The following is a 25656-nucleotide window of genomic DNA, read 5'->3' as shown; positions in this document are numbered from 1 at the left end:
GAGCGGGGACGACGGAGGTACAGTGGCCATGGGGCCAGGGAGAGGCAGGGTGGCTGTGGCTGTTACGGGGGTAAATCCGGGGACAGTTTGGTGCACTTAGACCAAGGGCCTGGTGTGGATCAGAGGGTCAGAGTGGACCAGGAGAGAGCAGGGGAGCAGCAAGGCTAGCAGGTTGCAGAGGGAAAGGTTAAAGCCTCAGTGTTGGGAACGTGGCTGGGATAAGGAGGCCCCACTGTGGGAAGGAGCAAAGTGTAGGGAAGACACAAGCCTTCGAAACTGAAAAGTAAGGGGTGTGGAGTGGTCCTGAGTGTTGGAAGGACCGCTTTATGGACAGCGATGGTCTCCGGGGGGCCTTGGGTCGGAAGAGCCAAAACATTTACTCCTAATTCACTTTCGGTCAATGGTCTCTCTCGGGGGCACATTGCGATGTAAGCGACTGATTTACCATCAAGAGCTGTGACGCCAGCGACGAACACTGAGGGTCTGTTGGGAGCAGGACCTAAACTGTTGTTGGGAGCGTCGTTAACCTAGGGAGGGTGGTGAGTCACAGGTGACCCTGCACATGCCAGGGGAGTTAGCTGTCACTACAGACCAGGTGATTCCAGAATGCGGTTATAAATACCAGCGTTTTATTCTGAAAGAAAGAGAGACAGTCGCGTGGAGGAGACACTTGTGCGCGCTTCCGGAAGGAGTCAGGGTCAGCGATCCCGTGAGTCACATGTGATGTGGCAGAGGCAAGGCAAGGAAACACGATATTTGGAGGGAAAAGAGCACGTTAGATTAATAAGCCTACTTAGTCTTTCTCCCCTTAGTTCTCTCCAGGTGAGGACGTCCGTGGGGATGAACACACAGGCGCTGGTCTCGTCCCTGGGGTCTCCCCTCGCTTGAGGGCCGGCCTGCAGCTCCTGGTGCATCTGGGACATCTGAGCGGGGCTTCCTCAGGACCCAGCTTTCCTGCAGCCCCACCACTGGGGACAGCTCCTTTCCTGCACCGCCCCTCCCCCCAGCCGGCCGGATTCCCGCCGTGGTCCCAGAGTCACATCTGGACTCTATCTCCTCCGGTGTCAGTTCTGAACTGATTGCTCTGTCTCTCCCCTCCCCGACAAGAACATAAGCCTGTTTTCCTGCTCCTCAGTCTCCCCCTCAACAACCCCGGCCCCGGCGCTGAATTCTGGGTTATTGTGAACATGTTCTCTCTGATCGAACTTCATTTAATGACAACAGGGATCGTGCCAAGGCGTGTGGTCGCCCTGCTTCACAGATCCCTCCCAGCGTCTCTGCAGTCGCTCTTTCCTTTTTATTTAACCCCTTCCTGTAGAAACGTTCTTACCGTGAGTCCCTGTGGCCCATCTTCCAAGGCCTTGTCAAGGTGACGGTACTTTTATCGGGCCTCCCGTTTAACTGAGGGTTTGGCTCGCTTCGAACTTGTTTCTTCTCAGATTTTGAGAAGATGTCACTTCGTTGTCTTGGGCCTTCGCGACTGCTGTTGAAAAATGCGGTGGTGCGTGTGTGGTGTGTCAGTGGGCTCTTGCGTGGGGGGAGCCCTTCGGATGCAGGCCTGCGTCCTTAGGAGTCCCCCTGACGTGCCTACGTGGGAGTTTTTCTGTGACCTCTCTGTCTTTGATGTCTATTGACTTTCAGTTTGAGGTCCTCCCTCTCTCTCTACTTCTGTGAAATTCGTCTTCGTTATTTCTGTACATTTTTCTTCCTTTCTGCTTTAAGTTATCTTTCGAGATTCTTACTTTCTGGATGTTGGCGTTCCTACTCATCCATACGTCTCAGCTTTTCTCTCAGACACGTTCTCTCTCTCCCCCTGCTTCCCTCTGGGAGACGCCCTCGATTCGGAGTCCCCACAGTGGCTTGGACCTCGTCCGCTCCCCACTTGCTCTGCGTCTCCCCGCCCTCCGGGATGTGCTCTTTGTATCCGCTTTTCTAGTTGTTCTTTGCCACACTTCCTTGTTGTTTCGTATTGGTAGCCTCTGCCCTTATTTCGTCTACAATGTTTTTCGTGTTTATGTCAAATTCCTGGTCCATCTGATCCAACGCTTCCGCTCCTGGTGGAATCCACCAGACACTGTGTGCGGGTCGGAACAGGGTCTGCGGGCAGGGGCCCGGGCACTGCCACCGCTCAGTCTGCCCGCTTCCCTGCGCCCCCTGCCCACTCAGTGCTTCCCTGACTTACTCCTGGGGACGTCACCAGCTGTGCGGTCCTCCAGTGAGCCCAGGCACTGGCTGTCCCAGGGCAAAATGGCAGGAGAAGAACAGAATTCCAGGCATTGCTTTTCACATGGAAACCTTGTGCTCCTGGTTGAGGCCACCTGCTGCCCACACAGCTCCCCGTGGCTGCTCATGGTTGTCTCCTGTCTGGAAGGTCCTGTTCCCCCGGGGCTGGTCTAGGGCTGCAGCTCCCCTGGCCCCCGGAGCAGCATGGGCATTGGCCGGCACTGTTAGGAATGCGTGTTCCGGCCTCATCCCAGACTCAGGAGTCAGAGGCTCTGGGCGTGGGGCCTGGCTGTCTACACGGTGGCAAGCCATCCGGGTGGTTCTGATGCTAAGGTCTGGGGGAGATGGGTGGAGGGCAAGGGCGGTTCTGTGGTTTCCACCCGCTCGGCCTGCCCTTCTCCCCTTCCCGCTCTGGTGCTCGCGGCTCTGGTTCACGATCGCCTCGCACGCCTGCTGTGGCAACCTGAGCCTCCTCTTACGGGACAGGCTCCTTTCCTCCGTCCGCATCCCCAACGGTCAGCTGACCATTGCTCACACTCAGTTCCTGTCCGCTCGTCCACAGCGACATCCACTCACTGCGGCAAAGTCCATGATAAATTCCTCGCCCCGGAGTTCCAGGCTCCAGACTTTGATGCGCAAATTCTGTGTGTGCGTTTCACGCTTCAGTGACCATCAACCCCCGTGTTCTGGCTTTTGGCCCCGGCCCCTCCTGCGACCCCAAATGCTTTACGCATCTGCACGTGAAGAAATCTTACCACATCCTCACCCCACTGGTGCCCCCACTTTTGTGAGGCCTACAGTTGATTCCAGGTGGGTCCTCCTCTTGGAAGGCTGGATCTTTGCCCTTCTTTGGTCACATTTCCGTTCCTAGGTTTGTGTACAAGCCTTGGTTTTGGGGAAGCAGTGACTTCCTTACCCATGTTTTTATCCCAGACAGTGCCTCCCTCATTGTCTAGTGTGTGATAGATGCTCAGCATTGAGTGAATTGAATAATTTCTTTTTTAAAAGATGTTTATTTATTTACTTTGAGAGAGGGAGGAAGAGAGAGATAGAGAGAGCGAGCGCACACACAAGCTGGGGAGGGGCAGAGAGAGAGAGAGGGGGAGAGAATCCCCAGCAGGTTCTGCACGGTCAGCACAGAGAGTAATGTGGGCTTAATCCCACGAACTGCGAGATCATGACCTGAGCTGAAATGAGGAGTCGGACGCTTAACCGACTGAGCCACCCAGGCGCCCCTTAAATCATTTCTTAAGTGACTGAATTAGTGAATGAATACTTGCCAAAAAAGACTATAGGATAAAAGGTAGACAAATACTAGTCTTTTGGTGCTCATAAAAAGGCGTATTATTGGCTAATAAATACTGGTTTGTTTTCCAAGAATCGTTACAACAAAATAAGCCAATTTGTATTAATCTTTGCTGTTACTAGTTAAAATTAATTGAACACCAACCAAGAGCTTAAAATGTTCTCAAGGGCCCCTGAGCCCTTGTACGTAATTAAAAATATACTTTAATTAAACAGGCTAAAAATGGAAGGCAAGCCTGACCCTGGAAGGGCAGCTCCCACAGGCTTTCATTAGCTTGTCTGGACTTCACTTGCTTAGAGTTCACCAGCTCGCCCGCCGGTAGCCCACGTCCCGGTCGTACTGTCTGCAAACGCCCCCGGTCCCGAGATCGGTGCTCGAAAGTCTCTGGCCCACTTCTTCTTTCTTTATTCACAGATTATTTACCATGAACGGACATCTTCTGGACAACTCCAAGGATCTGCAAGATAACCACTTTTACGTGGCGGCAGGACCGGAGACCTTCAGATATTTCCCTTACTGGAAATCCTCTAAGGTGCCCAGCGAGGTCCAACGGTGAGCACATTTCACCCCTTTACCTCCTGAGTGGGTAAAATCTGCCTTTTCCCCCAGGATTGTCCCCGTGTAAGGCCTGTTCAGCTATTGGCTGTTTTCCTGTAGTGAAACTTGATATTCTCGTTTTATAAGTGGCACGGTTTTGGATTTTCAAAATTAGGCATGGGGGGACTCCTGTGGTTTGATATATTCACAGGGACAGTAAGCCCTCGCGTTGAATGCACTGTCTTTTCTCTGGGGACACTGGGGGTCTTAGAGAGAGGAGTCTCAGTGCGCAAACCAGTCGTAGCCCTGGCCCCGAGGCACAGGCGTGAGAGCCCAGCGCTCCCTCCGGCACCCTGTTCGTTTGGTCAGTTTCTCCTGGTCTGAAATCGAGAGTCTGACATCTTTCACTGGTCTGTGAAATCGCAGTGGTGACTTTTATGGTGGATCCCGCCCCGGGCTAACAGGTGCACCAGGGCGTGTGCTTCTGGACGTTCGGGAACGTCTGCAGGGAAGATGAAGGTGTTGGCGGGAGCTCCCGTCCCGTCACCGGAGAGGAGAGGGCTGGCTGTCCCTTCTCCGTGCATTTTGCTCTCTCCACCGTCACCGTCTGGAACGGGCCAGCCAAGCTCCAGGAATTAGTGGACAACGTTGTCCTGTAGGCTCGTGCCTGAGGGACGCCCAGCGGCTTCACCCTGGACCTGCTTGCCCAGAGGCCCGCACTGATGCTCACGGGGACGGGCGTGGAGTCCCTGTCTGCCTGCAGTTCTCACGGTTCGTGGACCTTGAAGTCACCTGATAAGGTGTGTGACTTGCGTCCTCAGGGCGCCGCCGTTACCTTTGACGTTTCCTTAGAGAGACTTCAGTGCTCCACCCACCTCGCTTCTCGGTTGTGTGTGTGCTGGAGCCTCAGTATTCCCTGCTCCAAATGCCGTGGGACCGCCAACAGTCCAGAACACTTCCTGACTTTTCTGACGTTGTGTTGGCAGGGACGGGAACCCGGTTGTTAGTCTGGGGCTCTCAGCGGCTACAGCTCCTGTGTGTGTTCGTACGGGGCGGGGGGGGGGGGGTCCAGGTTCAGTGGTGGGTCAGGAAGGACGTGACCTGCAAGACTGGAGTTCAGAGGTATGTACTGACCCAGATCCTCAATTTTTTGTTCCAAATTAAAGCCCCGGCATTAGGGCTAAGGCTGAGTTCATTGCCTTTGGGCCCTGGAAGAAGAGAGGGCGGGGCGTGGGATGACAGACAGGCCGCCTCACCGATCTGCCCTTGAGCTGCAGGGGACAGGCCAGCCACGGCCTTTGTCGCCTGTCCTGGAAGGCAGGGCTCTGGTGCCCGGGGGTCAGGTGCCCCCCTCCAGGGCACATGGAGCCCTCCGCCCGGGAGTCCGTCAGAGGCAGTGTTTAACTCGGGCGCCCGCGCCCGTTTCTGCACCCGGAAAGTTCCCGATTCCCGGGTCTGGCTGGGAGGAGCGGTTTCCAGCTGGTGGTGGGATTTTGCAGCCTCGTCCCGGGGTGTGTTTGAGCCACACGCAGCCGCAGCACAACTGTTAGAGGACCTGCCAGGGCCCTTCCCTGGGGCTGCTTCCTCGGCACGGTTCCTACGGTCATTGTCTCGAGGAAGGAGAAGGAGCTGTCAGAGCTCGTCTCGTGCTGAGACAGGCAGATGGGTTCACCCCCACCCACCCCGTACGTTCCCCGCCCGGAGCCTGGGCCCCCGAGACACCGCCAGGGACGGTGTCTGTGGCGACCTTGTGCCCGTGTGCGCTCCTGTGCCGTTAGGGTTTCAACTTGGAGGCAGAGAGTGGCCTCTTTCGTCCTGTCCACAGACGATGACCCCGCGGCAGGTGGGCAGGTTAGGGTCCTGCCCGCGTGCCTGGCAGCAGGGCCATGTCCCGAGTTTATTGACGTGCTAATTCTTTGGTGACCGTCCTAACTGCGTGGTGGGTCGAAACACCTTAGGGGCTGTTGAAATGAGTCGAGTGGTTCTCTCTGTGTCCCCCGCTCCCCACCCGAGCCCCCGTCTCTCAATGGGTTTTGTCGTTCATGTGCTGAACCCTGAACTGTGTCGGTCGGTCGCTTAAGTATCTTTCTCCTCGCCGAAGAGGTTGGGGCTCGGGAGGAAGAGCGTCCGCAGAGCTGCTAGGAGACTCAAGTCCATTCCCGTACACGCCTTGGGCCAGGGAGGTGCCCTTCGGCCGGGGAGCCGGTGCCAGAAGTATCCCTCCCGCGCGTACCAGCGGTGGAGGTCAGCGCCCCTGCATGGGGATCCGGAGCGGGGCATGTGCCTCTGCGCCACGGTGGCGGTTAGACAAGTGGTCTGTCATGCGGTGGAAGGAGGCTGGGCTGGGTTCCGGACGGGCTTGGGGTCTCTGTTCTCCTGACCAGCAGCGCGGTTTTGACCAAACCCTCACGTCTCCGAGCCGTGCGTCCTCTCCAGCCCAGGGAGGACGTGATACATGTGCCACAGGTCACTGCGAGAAATCGTGTTTGTGGGAGTGACTGCCGTTTGTCAAAAACCTCAAACATGTGGGTGCCCAGGCGGCTCAGTGTGTTAAGCGACCAGCTGTTGGTTTTGGCTCGGGTCACGATCTCACGGTCCGTGGGTTCGAGCCCCGCGTCGGGGAGCCCGCTTGGGAGCCTCTCTCTGTCTCTCGGTGCCCCTCCAACACTTGCGTGCACGCTCTCTCTCAAAAAATAAAAAGACTTAAATTTAAAAACCTCGAAAATGTTAGGTTTCCCCCCGCGACTGTATGAAAGCTTTTGGACAGAGGTGCCCATGAGCACGCTGCCCGTGGGCTGGTTTACCACACTGGTGAGTGGAGATTTTCCAAGGTCTCCGGGAAGGAAACTGAGCAAACCTCGTTGGGGCCGTTTCTGCTCCTGAGACCGGGGAGCAGCTGTGGACTTAGCCCCGGGCCGTCAGGACACTGGACAGGCCTTCCCCGTGGCCTCATCTCCCGCAAGGCCACGGCTGTAGTCTACGTTCTCGGAAAGAGGCTTTTGGCTGGTCTTTACCAATTTCTAGCTGACTGTCGTTTGTCTCTCAGAAAGTACGCGGACATCGAGAAATACTCAAGAGAAAAGAAAAAAGCAAGTACTTTTCACACAGTGAAGTGGAAGCTGTGGATGGCCGTGGTGTCCTTGACCTTGATAAGGACGCCTCCCTGGAGAGGCCCCGCGGTGGGGACGCAGACTTCTGGGCACAGTGTTGGGTGCTGGGCTTGCCCGCTGTGCGTGTGGGGAATGAGGCGTCGGAGCTGTGGGTGTAGAACCGGGAGGTACACGGAGATGTCTGTGACATACACACAGTGACACAGTGAATGTGAGGAGGAAGATGTGTGGTGCGGGGACAGACAGGAGGGAGGGCGTCAAGCCCGGTGTGGCTGCCCTGAGCCTGAGGACAGCTGGGAGGGGGCGTCTCAGGGCTGGGGCACAGCTCACCGTGTGTGTGTGCGTGCGTGTGTGTGTTGCACATAAAGCACGAGAAGCATGGCCAGCAGGTGTCAGGATAAGAGCCTGGATGGGCGGGTAGAAGCAGGTCTTGGGGGCCATATGGGTCTTTGTCACCTGTGTATACGATGACCACATATCCCCACCGTCTTATAAACACTGCATTTCAGTGGCTCTACTGACCTTAGGATTTGCTCAGTAAAGCTGTCGAGCGTCTACTGTTTGCCTGTTCCTGGCTGCCCAGCCCCTGTGCTCAGGGACCCTCCGTACTGAGACTTCCCAGCCTTGAGACCCGTCTCCCCACGTGTCGACCTCTGTTTTCCGGTATCTAGTGGCCGGCCCTTGGAGTGGCTTTTCTCCTGGTGCAGCTTGGATTTCATAACCACTGTCTTACCCATGCTCTTGGAAATGCTTGGGCTTCCCGACCCACGAGCCCCCGTGGCATCTGCCTGGCGAGAGTCCAGCCGCGGACAGGCCCAGAACCTTGCCCGCCCACGCTTGTGCCGAAGGAGCCCGGTGTCGCTGGCGATGATAACACGACTGGCCTGACTCTTCTCGCTGAGATCCCTCCTTTCCCACCTGCCTTCACTGAAAAGCCTCACCGCTCACAAATGCTTTTCGAAAGGGGTTTGGTAAATTCTGTTAGGGTTTTTTGCCTGTCTGCTCATAGAGGAGATGAGCCCGGAATACTTCTTTTCCGTGTTGTTCTTGCCTGGCTTTTGGCATCAAGGTTTTCCTGAATCGACTGTTCTTGTTTCGGTAGCTTCCAGAGCTGAACGATCGTCTCATTTATTTTCGATTTTCTTTCTCTACGGGCTGAGTTTCGCATTAAGTGTTTGTTGAATGAATGAAAGAACGAGAATCATTGAGAGCACGAAAACGATAGATGTGATTCTGCCCTAAGGGTGCGTTTCATCTGGTTAGGATACATGACACATGGCCTTGTCTCGTCATAGAAGGGGCGTGTAAATGAGTCACATGCACAGGGTGATGGCTCGCGGGACAGGGAGTAGGCGACACGTGGAGATCGGCCAACCCAGTGCAGGTCCTCGAGGGGTCGGAGAAGGGGGCAGCTGTTTCGGGGGACAAAGAACCCGCGTGGGTGTGCACACCATTCCAGCCTCACGGAGTTTTCCTCAGGTTGCCTTAACCAGCTCACGGGTGGTGTGGGCACTGGGTTTGAAGTTGATACTTGGCGTGAGTGCTACAACCTCAGAATCCCATACTTCCGTGGTTTTGGAAGCTTCTGAGCAGAGGCCTGAAGCAGTAGTTTGGGGGGGTGGCCCTTACTCGTTTTAGTTATGCCCTCATCTCATTATGCTGTCGGGTCCTTAAGGTAGGGATAGACTTTTCTCTTCCTTTTATTAAATATTTGTTCTATTTATGGGGCGCCTGGGTGGCTCAGTCGGTGAAGCGTCCGCCTTCAGCTCAGGTCATGATCTCGCGGTTCGTGAGCTCGAGTCCCGTGTCGGGCTCTGTGCTGACAGCTCGGACCCTGGAGCCTGCTTCGGATTCTGTGTCTCCCTCTCTCTGCCCCTCCCCCGCTCATGCTCTTTCTGTCTCTCTCTCAAAAATAAATCAACGTTAAAAAAAAAAAAAGAAAGAAAGAAATGGCTCAGGAGAGCCCGACTCTGGACATAAAATCTCAAGAGGGTTCGAGCAATTTGTGTCTGTTACACTGTCCTCTTGCTTTATGCACAGGTACGGGATGTGATAAACGTCTCTGTCTGAAAGTTCTCCAAGGGCTTTTCCAGTAAGCAGAAAACAGAACCCCCGGGTTACAGGGGAGCAGTGTGACATAGTTTAGCTGGTAGCTTGCTTTGTCTCTTAGCAACACATAAGATAACCACGTGCCTCATGGCATTTGGTCCCATGAAATGAGAAGAAAAATACCGGGCAGGGGCACTGGCATGTCTGGGTGGTTGTGGATGAGAGAGCGGGAGAGGTCAGGGTGGCCCAGGGCTCAGTTAAGTTGAGCTGTGACAGTTTCAGTCCTCTGAAAATAACGAATGAATCTACTCTTTGTTTTTTTTTAATGTTTATTTATTTACTTTGAGAGAAAGAGAGAGAGGTAGAGAGAGGGAAGGAGAGAGAGAATCCCAAGCAGACTCTGTCTGCACTGTCAGCACAGGCCCCGACGAGGGTCTTGAACCCACAAACCGTGAGGTCATGACCTGAGCCAAAACCGAGTCGGACATGTAACCGACTGAGTCACTCAGGCACCACTGAAGAGACATATTCTAATTTTGTTCTAGCAGATTCAGTTTTACAGCAGCTACATTTACTGTGATTTTGTATCCATTACTTTCCAAAGAAGCGAGGCTAAGTTAATAAATGTTTAAAGCTGCATTCCTATATTAAAATGAGTATTTGAATGTACAAGCCTCTGTAAGATATCAGTGACTAATTAGTAAGCATTGTATTTATATCACATCCACAACCAGACCACTAATATTACCTACTTCTCTTTTGGGCGCAGAACACAAAAAACGTTGTCTGTGAACAGAAATGGAGAGAAAAACATTGACAAGTTAAAGCCGTGTGTGTGTGTGTGTGTGTGTGTGTGTGTGAGAAACAGTCATAGAGATGCATACAATGGGACACACACTTTAGTGACCGTCTAAACTGTAAAGTGCAGTGCGGAGTAAGGGCTTTGGAAATGCCATTTGCAGGCTAATAACATCAAGACTGTAGCAGTATCACACAGCATCCACGGCTGCGTCTGTGCGTGCCTCTAGTGGCCAGAAGGTGCGACAGTCAGGTCCAAATGTTAGCAAATCTTTCACTTTAATAATGCTTGGAGTCGGGGCTGGCTCACCGATGCGAAACCTCACCCGCTTGGAAGCGGGACACTCCCTCAGCATTCAGCGCCGGCTTTGCCCCCCAGAGTGGCTTGACTCTGAACCTGACTCAATCAGGTGGTCCCTGTTCCCCAACCAGACGAGCTAATTCAGCCACGGTACCTTGGGAGGCTCTTCCCTGTGCCTGAGCAAGGCTGTGACAGCAGCAGGAAAGCATAGAGCGAATGAGATGTGCTCTGCAGAAAAGTGACAGTTCCCAGAGCACTAGAGAAGCAAGCACAGGATGCCTCCGGCGTGTTTTCTGGAAATGTCTGTAGTCGGAAAAAGAAACATGAAATTGAAAAAGCAGCACCTGTCGCCTCTGTAAGGTGCCCGCCCTGATTTCCACTCCGGACTCGGGGCAGGGAGGAGTGGGGAGCAGAGGGTGACGTCTGAAAGTCTCCCCGCGGGAGCAGCGGGTTCCCTGTTTTCCTGTTTAACCCGTGCATTCCCAGAACTGCTGTAAATGCGCGTTGCTCTGACAGGCGACACGCAGAGTGTCCACCGCGGCCGGAGGCGCGTGTCAAGCTGACGGCAGCCCCGCCGGGTCCTGGGGGAGCTCTGGCCCGAGGGGCGCCAGAAGCTGCAGGCGCGTGGCCGTGGGGCCGTGTAGGCCGCCGGGTGGGGCGCGGACCAGGGGTCCTCTGCCTGGAGCGTGGCCACGTCGGAGCAGGACCCGTAGGCGAGGCTGCAGGCTGCACCGGAGGGGGTGGCGGCTCTCGGGGAGCGTGGCAGGTTGGGGGCGCGTGGGGGGCCCCCCCGTGGGCACGGGAAGGCAGGCTGGGGCGGCGGTGCAGGCCCGTGTGTGTGTGTGTGCATGTGTGTGTGCGTGTAACGTGAGCCCGGTCGGGCCCTGCCCTGTCTTTGCTGCCTTCCTGTGCCCCTGCTTTTCCCGCATCGTCTACTCGGTTCATGAAACCAGTGGAGACGCAGAGCAGCTGTGGGGATCCCTTCACCGAGCACGGACTGTGTTTGCCGGGCACCGGGGATGCAGAGGGCTCGGCCGTGCTCTGGCGACCACGTGCAGCGTTACGGGGGACACGGCACAGGGCCCTCGAGGTCGGCTTGCGCTGGGATTTGAAGCGAGGGGGGAGGGGAGCTGGAAGGGCAAGGGGGCAGGGAGGGGTGGGTGTGCAGGGCCAGGAGGGCGGGTGGGCTTGGGCTTGAGGGTCCCAGCTCCGAGCTGAGGCACGTGAACAGCACCCTGAGGTTGCAACAACTGCCACCGGTTTGAAAGGCAGAAGGAGATCAGATCACGCTCGCACCGCGCTCACTCGCCGGGCGTTTACCGCGTGCCCGCTACGTGCCGGCTCGGGAATTCATGGTCAGACAAGCAAACGTCCCCGGTCCTGTGCCCTCCAGCCTTCGGGTGGTGACCGGTGAACGAAAAATACCCTAAACAAGCCACCCAGAGACGAAGGAAGATTGCGTCCAGCACCGGACGAGGGGGAGGAAGGAGACTGGGCGTGCGGGTGAGTGCGGCAGGGTGTCCTCGCGGACAGGGGACAAGCCAGGGTTTGGGCTAAGACTTGGCGAGAAGCCAAACCAGGGCGGCTCCAGGTTTCACTGGACGTTGTGGACATAAGGTGCTCTTGAAAACTCGAGTTTCCTTCAGGTACTTAGGTGTGAGAGTGAACAGTAAAATCGACTTATTGACATCGTGCCCTCTCTTCGCCTGCCGTGGTGCTGGCCTGAAGTTCCGTGTGTCTCAGGTGACCTTCCAGGGCGCCGTGGACCAGCTCATTTTCATCTCGTGGCCGGAGCCTGGGGTGACGGGGCCGGTGGCCGGGCCGCGGCTCTTCTTGGCCTTCGCCGTGCGTTTCGCTCTGTGCCGAGTGCTGCTTTGTGTACCCGTGAGGAGGCCGGGACGAGTCTGTGTCCTGTCCCTTGAGTCTGACTTCAGGGGTAACACACTAAGTAGCTGGTGCCTTTGTCTGAGAGGCTGACGATATGGCAAATGATCACAAGAAGGAGATGTCGGTGATGCTCGGGGAGTGAAGCAGGTTTGCAGAATCGCACCCCCCGCTGCTTCCAGCAGACCCGCACCTGGGACCGTGCTCTGTCTCGAAGACCGGTTCTACCAAGACCCCGCTTCCTATACTTAGGAGCAGGACTTCGAGTTTTAGGAAAGCCCCTTGGAACAGGTAGAAAGAGTTTGCTTGGGTCTTGTATTCGGTCGTGGGGTGATTTTCACCCTTGGATTTCTGCGGGAAGAAAACACGGGTGGTTTGCACCGTGAATGTACCAATGGTGCAAGGTAGGTGTTTTAGCTTGACGTTTTCTCAGGTGCCTTAGGGAGCTCGGGAGAAACCTCTGCACAGTCCTGCCTGCGTTCACTCCGAATACCTCGGCAAAGGTAGGGCTAAGGAAAACCTCGGATGGTTTGTGTTGTGAAGATGGTTCGTGGGACGGAGCCGGGATGGTGTGTGGGGTTAGTTCATCGTACGCTGCGATCCCGCCATGCTTGGTTACTACTGTCTGTAGATATTTAAAGACGTCCGAGTTTCCCTTTATCTCAACCCAAAATGAACCTGCCACATGTTTATTTATTTATTTTTATCCGAGATGCTCCGCCTTGCCCAGAAGCTCCAGCGGGAATAGTTTCGTAGTTGTTGAAACAGTGATTTTTATTAGGCTGTTAGGTGTGTCTAAAACCACACGGACCTGCTCAGACTCTCCTGTTCCCTTCCAGAGCTTTCCCTCATTTTGTCAGGTACGTGGGCACCTTCGGTTAGTAGGACAGCCCTCCCTTTCCTGGTGAGGGAGACGAAGAGAAGTGTCCGAGGCAGAGCCGTCCAGATGGTTCCAGAAGGGATGCCTCTTCCAGGTTGCTGAGCGAGGCAGTCAAGGAGCCGTGTGCTTGCTCTGACGGTTCTCACGGTGACTGATAGGACTCGGCACGCTGCTGTTCCTACCACACTTTTGATTCTTGATCTGTACCTTAGGAGGATTCCAAAGGAAAAGAAACGCATAAGTATGACAGCATTCCCCGTAAGGAACGGGATTCTGTTTTTTACGCCAGAGCGGGGAAGAAGAAGACGCTGGTGGAACCCTCATTCCAAAGCGGTTCAGGTAACGTGAATTTCCTTTGGCTGCCGGCATTAAAAAATGCCACCCTTTTAAGACGGTGTTTTGTTTCGGGGCCAGTTTCACCGCAAAGATATGACTTGTGACTATCCGGTTTTAATACTCGATGGGTGACTATCTGGTTTATTAATGAGACATTCAGCTCGAGGGGCCGTGGTGGTGAGAGGAGAAAAACAAAATTCCCGTGCCGAAGGCAGTGGGGCTCTCGGACCAGGAAGCCCTGCTGGATCAGTCCCGTAATTCCGTGTCTCTGTGTACATCAGGGCGGGACGTGCTCTCCCTGAGGACCAGGCAGGCAGTAAACAACCCACAGCCAAGTTAGCCTTTGGAGGGAGACGTGAAACTAAAATCCGTCTGAATGGTGTAGGCTTATCTTTTGAGTCGGAGGGACCTTTAAAAGATTAAACTTTGAAAAAAAAAAAAAAAAAAAAAAAGATTAAACTTTGGAGCTGATTTTAAAGTGAAATAATTCCAAAAATACTTGCTCAGCTCCTGCTTCTACTCTGCGGAGACCTGGCTGGGAGGGGCCTGACTCCTGGTTTGAAGGGGCTTGACTGGCTGGGAGGGGCCTGAGCCTTGGCTGGGAGGGGCCGGACTGGCTGGGAGGGGCTTGACTGGCTGGGAGGGGCCTGAGCCCTGGCTGGGAGGGGCCTGAGTCCCGGCTGGGAGGGGCTGAGCCCTGGCTGGGAGGGGCCTGACTGGCTGGGCGGGGCTTGACTGGCTGGGAGGGGCCTGAGTCCTGGCTGGGAGGGGCTGAGCCCTGGCTGGGAGGGGCTTGACTGGCTGGGAGGGGCCTGAATCCCGGCTGGGAGGGGCTGAGCCCTGGCTGGGAGCCAGCCCCCTGATCCATCAGCATGTGTCACAGGTGTTTTGACGGTGGCTGGTTACGCAGAGGATAGGACCCCGGAAAGGAGGGCTCCCCTTTGCTTCTCGGCAGCATTTGACGACTTTTGGAAGTCCTTTTTCTTAGAGCCCCTCCCTCCCCTGGTGCTCCCTTCGGTTTCCTCCATTCTCTGCTCTGATTGTATCTTGGCTTCCCGGGAACCCTCTGCTTGTTGCCAGGCTACAGACTCGAAGGTCTTCCTGCCGCCTCTCCTGCTCCCCGCCCTCCCCCTTCGGACCTTCCCATCCCAGAAGAAGGCGTCGTCCTGCTGTGCGCCAGGCTCGGGTCTGCACGTGGGGGGGTCAGACGTCCCTCTCTAGCCAGTGTTCCTGGCCGGTGGGCACGGCCCACGCTGTGTTCTGATACAACCCGACCATGGCCAGGTTGGGCCTAACACCAGAGCCTACTGAGCCTACAGTACTGTAGGTTACACTAGAGTACTGTAGATTATACCGCAGAGCACTGGAGGTTATACTCTGGGATACTATAACATATCAAGAGTAATAGAGAATTCAATCAGCACGCATAAAATGTCTTTCTTGGCGGCTTGGGCTGCCCGGCGTGTATCAGACCTTCCCTCCGGGAAGCCGTGTGCCGTGCTGGGGCCCAGGTTCCGGCCGTGGCCCTCCCAAGCCTGGGGCCCTGGGCAAATTCCTGATCTACCACGGGCACGGTAGTTTTGTGGGGGGCTTGCATGGGTGTCAGTTGTCCAGCGGACAGAAGAGGGCCTGGAACACGTGAGGTCTCCGTGGATGCCACCCTCTGCCTTCTCCTTCTCCTCATCCCTTCTCTGGGAGCAGGACCCCCCATAGCCCAGGACCGGGGGACGGTCCTCCTGGGGCTGAGGGCCAGGAAGGGGAGGGGGGAAGGACAGGAAGAAGTGGAATGAGCTGTGGCCCATCCCGTGTCGGGTCACTGAGCCCATCACGGCCACGGTTACACCCTCTGGGTGTTGAAGGAAGCGGCTGCCTGCTTTTCTTTTTGCTGTCACTTTTTGCGGGGGTGAGGATAAAGTTTTCGAGAACCTCGGGACTTTGTAAGCAGTAATCCACCCCATCGTAATGCCGATGGGCTGATTCTTGTCTGTCGGCTTAGCTGACTACCTCGCAGGGCACAATTTTAACACCTCGTTTGTTAGAACTCATTTTGTCCAAACCCAGACTCCTTTCGCTCATTACTTCCAAATAAGTTCTTGACGTAATTTTGAAGTAACAAAGGCACATGTGCTCAGAATATGATTCTGCTGCCCGGGGGTTGCTTTGTGTTTATTTCTCACTGAGCTAACTGGACACGCGCTGGTCGAGCGATCACCGTGTTTCATCCGCGGGACTGAGTCCCGTGGTGGGTAGGACACAGCGATGACCGTGACTTCAGGGTCTAGGAGCTTCGTGGAGACAGGGGTGTGGACCCGGGGCCCCCGGGCGGGCCGCCCCACGTGACCACGGCACGGCAGGCTCAGAGGACGCCAAGCTGTGACGTCGGTTTGGGACAGAAGCTGTGCGGTGGCCGTTGGCCCAAGAACCCCACGTGTGTTGTTTTTCTCCTGAAGGTGACGTGTTTAGAGCCCAGACTCCAAGCGCGGATACCCAGGAGGCGCCAGAAGTCAAAGAAGACAGCAGTGTGCAGGTGGAGGTGCCGGTGGACCAGGTGGGTAGCTGCTTCACGAGACCGTGCCCCCCGCCTTGGATTCAGCTCCGTCAGCCCCTGCCGACTGCGGTCTCCTCCTCCTCCCCTCCCCCCGGCTCGCCCGGCCTCTGGAATGTTCTGTGCCCTCTCCAGTCAGCTGCTGTTTATCCTACATCACGTGTTTTCCTGCCCGCCCCTCTCCCTGGAGGGTTCTTCTGCTATTGGGACCCTTCCGAGCGCTTGTCACAGTTTGTGACCGCAGAGTTAGCTTTGTTGTTACTGGATGAGGCAGGGGATGGCCTGCTGTGCTCATGGGCACAGTTTCTGATGGGGAGGGGGCCCTTGATAACCACTGGGGGATGACAGGGTGATGGAACGAGAGGTGTAGGGGTCATGTGATTGGGAATCACAGGTCATCGACTTTCTAGCTTTCTGACCTCAGACCCCCGACTCCTTATCCACGTGGAGGCGGCGGGGGGCGGGGGGAGGGACGTGTGAGTGCCTGGTACAGGGCCTGATGCACGCTGGGCCCCTCTCTCTGCTTCCTTCCTTGGGGCTCACGGAGGCGTGACACGGAGTGTGAGGAAGGCCCAGGGGAGGTGGAGGGAAGTGGGGAAGGTGTGAGGAGTGAGCCTCAGCCTGCACAGGAGCAAACGCACGGCGGCCTGGTCCCCCCTGCTTCCCGCCCAGCTCGGCCCCACGCCCCCTGGGAGTGCACGTCACGTCTGCAGGGGTCTCTGGCCCCAAGCCCTGCTCCTGCCCGGGGCGGGCGGGCTGGGTGGGCTCTAAAACGCACAGCTTTGCCCGCGGTATCTGCCTGAGAGCACGTAAGCACATTTCTCATCCTCAGTCTTTGAGAAAACAGCGTATCTTCTGCAGAAGGTCCATGTCTGCATCCGCGTGTCATCTTTGTCCTTCTGGAACGGACGCGGCCCCAGCCCTGTGCTTACGGTCACAGAGGACCCTCTTTTGAAACTCAGTCACTCTTAATTTCCTCCCTTTATTATTAACCTCTGATATTTTTCTTTCCGGTGACACGTTCACAAACTTTACAGGCCGCGTCAAGTCTCTAGCACTTCCTGTGGCATTTTGAGCACGTTCCCCACGTGTCCCGTTGTAGTTTCTAAATCGCGAGTAATGCTCTTTATTCCTTTCTTCGACGTGACAGACAGGGACCAAAAGATTTCGTTTTCTCATAAAATCCCGACTAGCGGGTTAAGTATTTCTACTGCACTTTTAAGGAATTTCTGTAGTAAATAAATTAAGACATTTTAGGCAGTCCCTTTCATGCCAGAATTAGCAACCCCCCCAGCCCCCTTCCAACGTTGATTATTTTCCTTGGTAAGTTACTCTTCTGGGCTGTGGACTCAGCGTCTGATGCAAGTTTTAAACACAAGCGAACCCCTGGTGTCACGAGTACTATGTGCATCACCGTGATCGATACACGTACTGCTGAGTTCTGTTGCTGGTACCGTATTTGATTTCCGCTGTATCCGTGGCCGTGTGGTGACTTGGGTTCCCCAGAGGGGTGTGTGTAGGGGGAGGAGAGACGGGCAGACCGCAGGTGCTTGTCCGTGGAGGGGAGTGGCGGGGGTGAGGGAGGCGCTCGGAGAGAGGAGGCTGGCGCCACGGCGGGGGAGCCCAGGGCGGTCAGAGAGGATGGCTGTTGTACTGCCCTCTTTCTCTTTCTCTCTCTTTTAAATGTTTATTCATTTTGAGAGAGAGAGAGAGCACACGCGTGCAACCAGGGGAGGGGCAGAGAGAGAATCTCAGGCAGGCTCTATGCCTAGCACGGAGCCCGAGGTGGGTCTCAGTCCCAGGGCTGTGAGATCCTGACCTGAGCTGATACCAAGAGTCAGATGCTCGGCCGACTGAGCCAGCCAGGCGCCCCCATATGTGTTGCTTTCTGTCTAACTTGCCTCTCCACACCAGGGAGGGCCGATGCCTCCGTGGACCGGGGCTCCCTAGCTGTCCGGAGATAATGTTAAAGCACCTTCTGTGCCTTTGAGGGACAAGGGGACAGGGGACTCCCAGCTCTGGCGGCATCGATGGGCATAAAGACGGGGGAGTGGGGGCCACGTCAGTAGTGCGTGTGTGGTGTGTGGACGGGTGGGGCCAGAGGGGAGGGCCTGGAGGGGCCGCTTGAGGGGGGGGCCTTCTCACCGCCCATTTCCTCACACCCAGCAGGTGCTTATAAGTCCCATTGAAGAGATACGAGAAAATCCCAAGCGATGGCACAGTGGGTGAGGGGCACCGCAGGTTGGAGTGAAGCGGCTTCACTAGGCAGACTGGGTCCCCAGCTGAGCTCTGCGTCTTTGAAAACAAGGTCCCTGTGGTCAGTAGGCTTGGGAAGCACCGCCCTTCCCATCCCACCCGGGGAGACCCACGTCCGGTGCTTCAGAGAGGCCCTAAACTTAAGATCCTGCGTAAGCTTTTAGTTAACTCCAATCTCCTTCCCCAGGAATGGCTTTCCTTCTAGGGTCCCCAGGAGACACGGCACAGGCCCTGCCAGCGTGCGGTACCCGGGGACTTTTTCCGGCCCTGGGGAGGGAGGAAGGTGGTCTTGTGGTTGTGGAGCGGGGAAGCAGGAAGTGGTTTGGCAGGCCCCCTGGGCGGGGTCCCCGCTGCAGTTTTTGGCTCTTACAATCTGCGCAGAAATGGCATCCAGATACTAAGACACTGATGGTTTAACGATGTTGCAGTTCTGATTAAAGGTACACGTGTTTCACGAAAGCGATGTCTTCTGCCAGATTTAAGGTTACGTTTCTTTTTATAAACACTTAAAAAAGGCGGAAAAGAGCCTAGAGTTGCAGGCTCTGTTTAGCCCAAGCCTCTGAGCTATGATTGTTTGCGGGGTCGAAGAGGGGATAAGTCAGCGTTTCTGACCAACTCTCCTCTAGTGCAGAGACCCCGGCAGGTGCTAGGCACGTCCGGTCGGTGCTCGGAAGGGCGGGCCTCCTGAGATCACAGAGACCTGGGGCCGGGTCCCACGGCTGCTGACATGCGGTTCCTTCAGAGTCCCCAAGGCTCAGTACAAGAGGAGCGTGTCCTTGCTCAGATTCCCGTGCAAGCAGAGCAAGGCCGCCGAACTTTAATTCATTCCACGCCCCAGAAAGCGCTAAGAATGAGACACTAAAGAAGGTGAAACCAAAACAATTTGGAGTCACGAGGAGGAGGCCAGTCTGTCTGTGGAATCTGCGGATTGTTTAGTTAGAAAAAACAGTGGCGCTTTAAAGCGTTGGCACCTCTAGGTGCGGGGAGGGACTCGGACTGTGCTCGCGAAGGGCGTTCGGGCGCGCACGGTAATGAATGAGTTAAAAAGCGTCGTTAGTGCTCTGTTGGGTGCTTCTAGCTGTAGAGAGCAGCCAACCTGCAGAGAAGTGGCTTAAACCCGAGGGGCACTTATGGGCGCACGTGACTTAGCCTGGAGGCCTCCCGTGGGACGGGCCCATGTGACAGAATCCTGGAGGCCTCCCGTGGACGGGCCGGCCGAAGCTGGCGGCTCAGAGGCCCAGTGGTGTCACTGGCGGGCTGGTTCTGGGCACCGCTGTGCCCAGCCTCCCTCTGCACGTTGAGTGTTGGCCTCGGCTTCGTTTCCTCACAGTCTCCGGACGTTCGCCTCCAGCCTGGGCGCCGTGCTGAGACACGCGGAGCAGAAGGATCGAGAGGCCGTTTCCTTCCCTGTGCCCTTCCCCTCTGGAAACGCGCTGCCTGTGTCTGTCTGCCAAGTCCCCGTCAGCAGCTGGGGGGCAGGCGAGGGGGCTTGGGTGGTGGGGACTAATCTGGTTCTGGAGTCTGGGGAGGGCCCAGGCTTCTCTGGACGGTAGGGTTGCTGCCCGGGACTGGGCTCTCCTTTCAGCAAAAGGGACGAGATGAGGGGTGGCTGGGGGCAGGTGGCCCCGGGGTCCACGCGAATCTGTGGTCTTCGCGGTGGACGTGGCTGTCCTCCCGCTTTCTCCTGGGCTCGCTCCTGTCTCCTCAGAGCCCCTCGAGACTCTCGTGCCGTCAGTTATCGAATCCCCCTCTCCGCTCTCGTGGGTCCTCCTGGCTGGACGGTACGCGGGCCGGAAGCCAGCCGGGTCTGAGCAGAACGCTCCCTCCCGTGGCCTCCCTCTTTTTTGTAAGACTTTATTTTTAAGCAATCTCTTTGCCCGGTGTGGGGCTCGAGCTCACGACCCCGAGGTCAAGAGTCGCACGCTCCTCTGATGAGCCTGCGAGGCCCCTCTTAGTCTTCTTTGCAGACTCCGCGTTCTCAGCCTGGCGCTTAAGGTCAGAGGTCAGCATGGGTCAGGTCGGGGCAGCTCTTCTTCTCCCTCCAGACTTTTCCCCAGACAGAGCTCTCCGCCACCGGGACGCCAGCTCTCTCCTGGGCTGCAGACGCACACTCACATCTACAGACGCACACACATCCAGAGACACACACATCTACTCACTTGCACACCCAGACACACGCACACACATGTGCACACACACACCTACATATGACACACACTCAGACACTCAGATACGTGCACACACACACACGCACACACATACATGTACATGTACACACATACCTCTGCATTTACACGCACATCCAGAGACACATGCACCTACTCATTTGCACACCCAGACACATGCACGCACACACATGTGTGCACACACGCATCTACATATGCACACACACCCAGACACTCAGATACGTGCACACACACACATACACACATGCACACACACACACATGCACACACATACACGTACATGTACACACATACCTCTACATTTACACGCACATCCAGAGACACATACACCTACTCGCACACCCAGACACATGCACACACACATGTGTGCACACACACATTTACATATGCACACACACCCAGACACTCAGATACACGCACGCACACACATACACGTACATGTACACACATACCTCTACATTTACACGCACATCCAGAGACACACGCACCTACTCGCACACCCAGACACATGCACGCACACACATGTGTGCACACACGCATCTACATATGCACACACACCCAGACACTCAGATACATGCATGCACACACATACACACATGCACACACATACACGTACATGTACACACATACCTCCGCATTTACACACACATCCAGACACACACACGCCAATATACCTCCACACCTCCACATATACACGTGCACACACATCTCCACATACACACATCCAGACATACACACACACACAAATATACATCCACACATACAAACATGTGTCTGTACACACACACACATCCAGACACACACACTCTATGAGTTGACATCATGCATTAGATGTTCTGAGATGCTGAACATGCGTGTTCTTCCACACGTCCCCAAACCACGGAGACCATGGACGTATGACACCTGTTCATCCAGTGGACAGAAAGAAACTCTGAGATATTTCCAAGACCCACCTTTTCCCACTCTTCCATATCCAGACCATCTCAACGGCTGCAAGCTTTACCTCCTAATAACATGTCCGGAAGCGACCCACTCTGTCTGTCTACACCACCGTCTGGCTGGCCTCAACTACTGCCGTCCCCTGGCTGCACTACTGTGATCACAGCACGGTTCCCTTTGCCTGGGATAGTCTTCCTTTGCCCTTCATATATGAACGTGTCTCTTCTCTCATAGTTCAGGTTGTACCGAGGGAGCATTCGGTGGTCTCCCATGTATGTTAACCCGCGTCGTGTCCTATTTAACTCCATGTGTCTCTCTTACAGAGCGTATCACTGTTGTGGTTTTGTACTTGATTGTGTGACTCGATTAACGTTTGCCTCCTCCCATGACGAAGCTTCTCGGGGGCCACACTGGTTTGCATTCGCTGTCCCTATTGTATCTCAGCGTCATGGGACCCAGGCATTCCGTCTGTACCGCTGAGTAAATGAAGAAATGGTTGACATCACTGATGCTTTGAAAGAATGTGCTTTTCATGTTTATTTTTCGTGTGATTGGAGCAGTCCCCGCAGAATCTTATTCATCGTGATTACTTTCCCACGTGGACTGTAGGAAGAGAGCCCTCATAGAGTGTTTGAGTTTTCAGAACGTTTGGATAAGGTCGGGCTAGCGGCAACGGCTGTGGGGCAGCCGCCCGCACGTCTACACAGCCACGGACTCCGGTCTTGCTCCTTCGAGGATCCGCTGGCGGGGGCTGGTGGGTCCTTAGGGCTCATCATGACCACCAGCTGTGGTCACCTGGTGAGAGGCTACTTCTCCACCCACCTTATTTAACTCAGGTGTGGCTTTGCGACCTGCCTTCACTGCAGACGGGTGAGTGGACTTAATGAGCCACACTTCCTGGCAGAGACGTAATGTGTAACCTCCACACCGCCCGTCTGCCTCTGTAATCACGGAAACGTGAGGAGTAGGTGTCCCCGTCGGTCGGGCATCCTGGGTGACCGTGATGAGCAGCAGACCCCCTGGCCAGCCCGCAGTGGGCATGAGGCGCGTGCACTTGGCGTGATGGTCGCTACAGTCTCACCCGCCTACTCCGACTGGTATAGGCATATAACGGAAGTAGCCCCGGGGGGGCCCTTTCTTTCTGTGCCACAGAACCACATGGTTTTCCCCGAGTCGAGAGGTTCCAGGGTGCCAGTTAAAGACAGCTCACTGCCTCTTGCAAACAAGTCACAAAAACTGGGAAGTAATACACAAGGATGTGAGCACACACCGCTGGGTGAGGAGCTGTGGCGGGTGTCTTGAACACGGGGAACGAGGGCGGCGGTTGTGGTCCCCAGGGGCACACAGAGGCTCACACAGGCATTTACTACCTGCTGACCAGTGGCATCAGGAGGGTAATCCACTCCTTTTATTTTATTATTATTTTAATATTTATTTAGTTTTGAGAGAGAGAGAGCGAGCAGGGGAGGGGCAGAGAGGGAGGGAGACCCAGAATCCGAAGCAGGCTCCAGGTTCCGAGCCGTCAGCACAGAGCCCAGTGCAGGGCTCGAACCCACGAACCACGAGATCACGACCTGAGCCGAAGTCGGACGCTCAACCGACTGAGCCACCCAGGTGCCCGCATTCCGCTCCTTTTCACACAAGAGGGTTCCAGGTGTTTCTCCTTAGAGATCTCTCCAGCGATTGTACTAAACAGGTTAGCATTTTGTAAGTGGAGCAACAGGTAAAAAATTCAGGGCAGACACAGAGTGGGGTTTGAAGCAACCACTGTGGAAAAACCGGCCACATTTTCAGCTCTGTCCACAGAAGTGGTTCACAGAGTTGCTCTGTTTCACTGCCGTTTGCTCCTTTCACGGGGCTCGACGTAGGCTGACCGCCACTGAACCTGACACGGGCTCTGTTTTCCCTCCAGGCGCCGGCTGAGATAGTCACGGAAGACGAAGAGATACACGATAACCCCTCTGATTTCGAAAGCATCAAGGTGAGCTGATTCTATTTTTATTTTGCATGGAATGGCCTGGGTCCACGGACTCCCTTCTCCTTTTAACGTGCTGGGCGGAGCCCACGTTTGATGCAGAAAGAACCGTAGAGCCCAGTTGGTTCCAGGATACAAATCGGCTTGGAGTTAGACACATAGCATGTTTTCCAGCCGGGCTGTACCTCAGATCAGGTCTTTGGGGGCCAGAAATGACGTGAGTAATTTTAATGGCTTTTGTGCTCGCCCTGGTTACCTTTACTGTGCTTCGGGTCGCAGACTGAACAACTGTTTTCCCAACAAATTTCAAGATACGTATTTAGAGGGCAGAACCAGGAGGTGGATAGCAGCAGGTGCGTGGGCGTGTAGGTGTCCGTGGACAGCACGGACATTGTGCTTTGTGAGTCGTCGGTGTTGCGTAAATAGCTCGTCTTGTTGGGGAAGCAGGGGCGCGGGCAGCTTACACTCCATAGGTGGCAGCATGAGCTTGCCCAGGAAGATTCTGGCTGCGTGGCTTCCGTGTCTGCTCTTTCCTCCACCAGCTGCTGGAGGGGTGCCGTCGATGCGGGAAGCACGTTCCCGTGGTGACTCGTCTGTGAGATTATGTGACTCGTCTACAGGAAACGTGTGTGTCGGGCAAACAAAATTTCCTTTTATCTTAATTTTTTAATTGAAGAATATATGGCAGGTAAAGCTAATTAACATACCCACCACCACAGAGAGTTACCATTTCCTTCCTCCCTCCTTCTCTCTCTCTCTTTCTTTCTCTCTCTCTTTTTCTTTCGTGGTGAGAACATGTAAGGCAAAATTTACTTTAAATACACAATTCATGTAGGTAAGAGATATATTTTTGGGAATTTGTTGTCAAAATTCTACCTCTAGATTTTTTTTTTTTTCAAGCTGGTTTCTTGTTTTAAAGTTTTTGGCCCCAGGCAGGAGGTTGCATAATAAGTCTGGGGTGTCAAGTCTGAGTCTATTCTGCTGCCAAAGCTTCCAGAACTGTAAATAAACCTGAGGATGCAACGGCCTGGTGAGCCATCCCTTTCCACTCTTCAATGTGCCCGGCGGCCTCCTGGCTCCCACATTTAAGGACAGGGGGAAGTGACCCCAGGGGGCCACTGGGAGGGGGCTGGAGCTACTGGGAGTTGTCTCCTGTCTCTTGCCCACCCTGGAAAGGGCATTTGTGGAAAAGGAAGTCTGGGGTTTTCAACATCAGTGGAATTTATGATCTAAAACAGCCAGCCAAAGGGAACACTCTTTCAAGCAATTCACTTTTTCTTCCTTACGTTCTTAAATATTTTTGATTTGGAGGCGGTTTTCAGTGAAAGTGTGTAGTCTGTATCTACATGAATCAGGAAGACTTTGAAATGAGGAGGAAAGAGAATATTTCATTGCTTCGGTGACAAGAGCGTGAGACTGTGTTCTGAGAGTCGGCGTAATGTCTGTCCCTGAGCGTTAGGTGAAGGGTCACGCGGATCACGTGCATGCACCGGGGCAGTAGTGGAGAGCGGTGCTAATGTTTCAGTTATGGAATAACGGAATGCCACATGTTAATAGAAAGAGGACACAGGCATCGCGGTGACACTGAGTTTGTGCTAGAACTTGAACGCCTGTGTGGACCAGCCACTGACCTTGGTCAGCCACACCTTGTTGACTCGTTATGTAGATCTCCTTTGGCCTCTGGGAGTGTTTCGTGTGCATTAGTAACTTGACATCAGTCAGCAGATTTAATAGAGTGAATCAAAGTGTCTTTCTTTTTTAAAAATTTTTTTTAAAGTTTATTTTTGAGAGAGAGGGAGAGACAGAGCGTGAGCAGGGGAGGGGCAGAGAGAGAGGGGGACACAGAATCCGAAGCGGGCTCCAGGCTCTGAGCTGCCGGCACAGAGCCCGACGCGGGGCTCAAACCCACAGACTGCGGGATCATGACCTGAGCTGAAGGCAGACACTTAACTGACTGAGCCACCCAGGTGCCCCGAAGTTGATTACTATATTTTTTTAATAATAGGAAAAAGAAGATGAAGGGTCTTATGAAGATAATGGAAGAAAGGTTTGTACCCACAAATTCAGTACTTTTTGTGTTTTGTATTCCGAGGACAGACCTAACAAGATAATCAGTGGATTCCCAAATGTTGCCGGGTGCTTTCTAAGGAATAGAACTTCTATGCCGCTGTGCTACACCGTAGCTCTGTTTCCACAGATAGAAAGCAAACTCAGGAAGCGAGAGGTCATTAAGGCATTTCAGAGAGTGGGACAGAGCCGCCCTGATGGCAGATGGGAGACAGGAGAGTGAAGACTCTTTCACGGAAGGGGAAAAAAGAGTCATGCATTAGG

The 25656-nt window shown here is 54.8% G+C and overlaps 1 protein-coding gene across 1 annotated transcript in view; it reads left to right on the top strand.

Annotated features, from left to right (window-relative positions):
• The window catches only part of DCDC2C (doublecortin domain containing 2C), an 83302-nt gene that overhangs the window by 26958 nt on the left and 30688 nt on the right, over nucleotides 1–25656 (top strand). The window contains 6 exon segments of the mRNA XM_047069772.1: nucleotides 3944–4081; nucleotides 7113–7155; nucleotides 13301–13427; nucleotides 15875–15972; nucleotides 23263–23331; nucleotides 25331–25372. Coding sequence (XP_046925728.1) covers nucleotides 3944–4081; nucleotides 7113–7155; nucleotides 13301–13427; nucleotides 15875–15972; nucleotides 23263–23331; nucleotides 25331–25372 — 517 coding nt within the window.

The sequence above is a fragment of the Lynx rufus genome, unplaced genomic scaffold, assembly GCF_022079265.1.
Source record: "Lynx rufus isolate CCGP_SWC_20201006 ecotype Redwood Valley unplaced genomic scaffold, mLynRuf1.p SCAF_8, whole genome shotgun sequence".
Taxonomy (NCBI): domain Eukaryota; kingdom Metazoa; phylum Chordata; class Mammalia; order Carnivora; family Felidae; genus Lynx; species Lynx rufus.
This window is presented reverse-complemented; position numbering and strand designations above follow the sequence as displayed.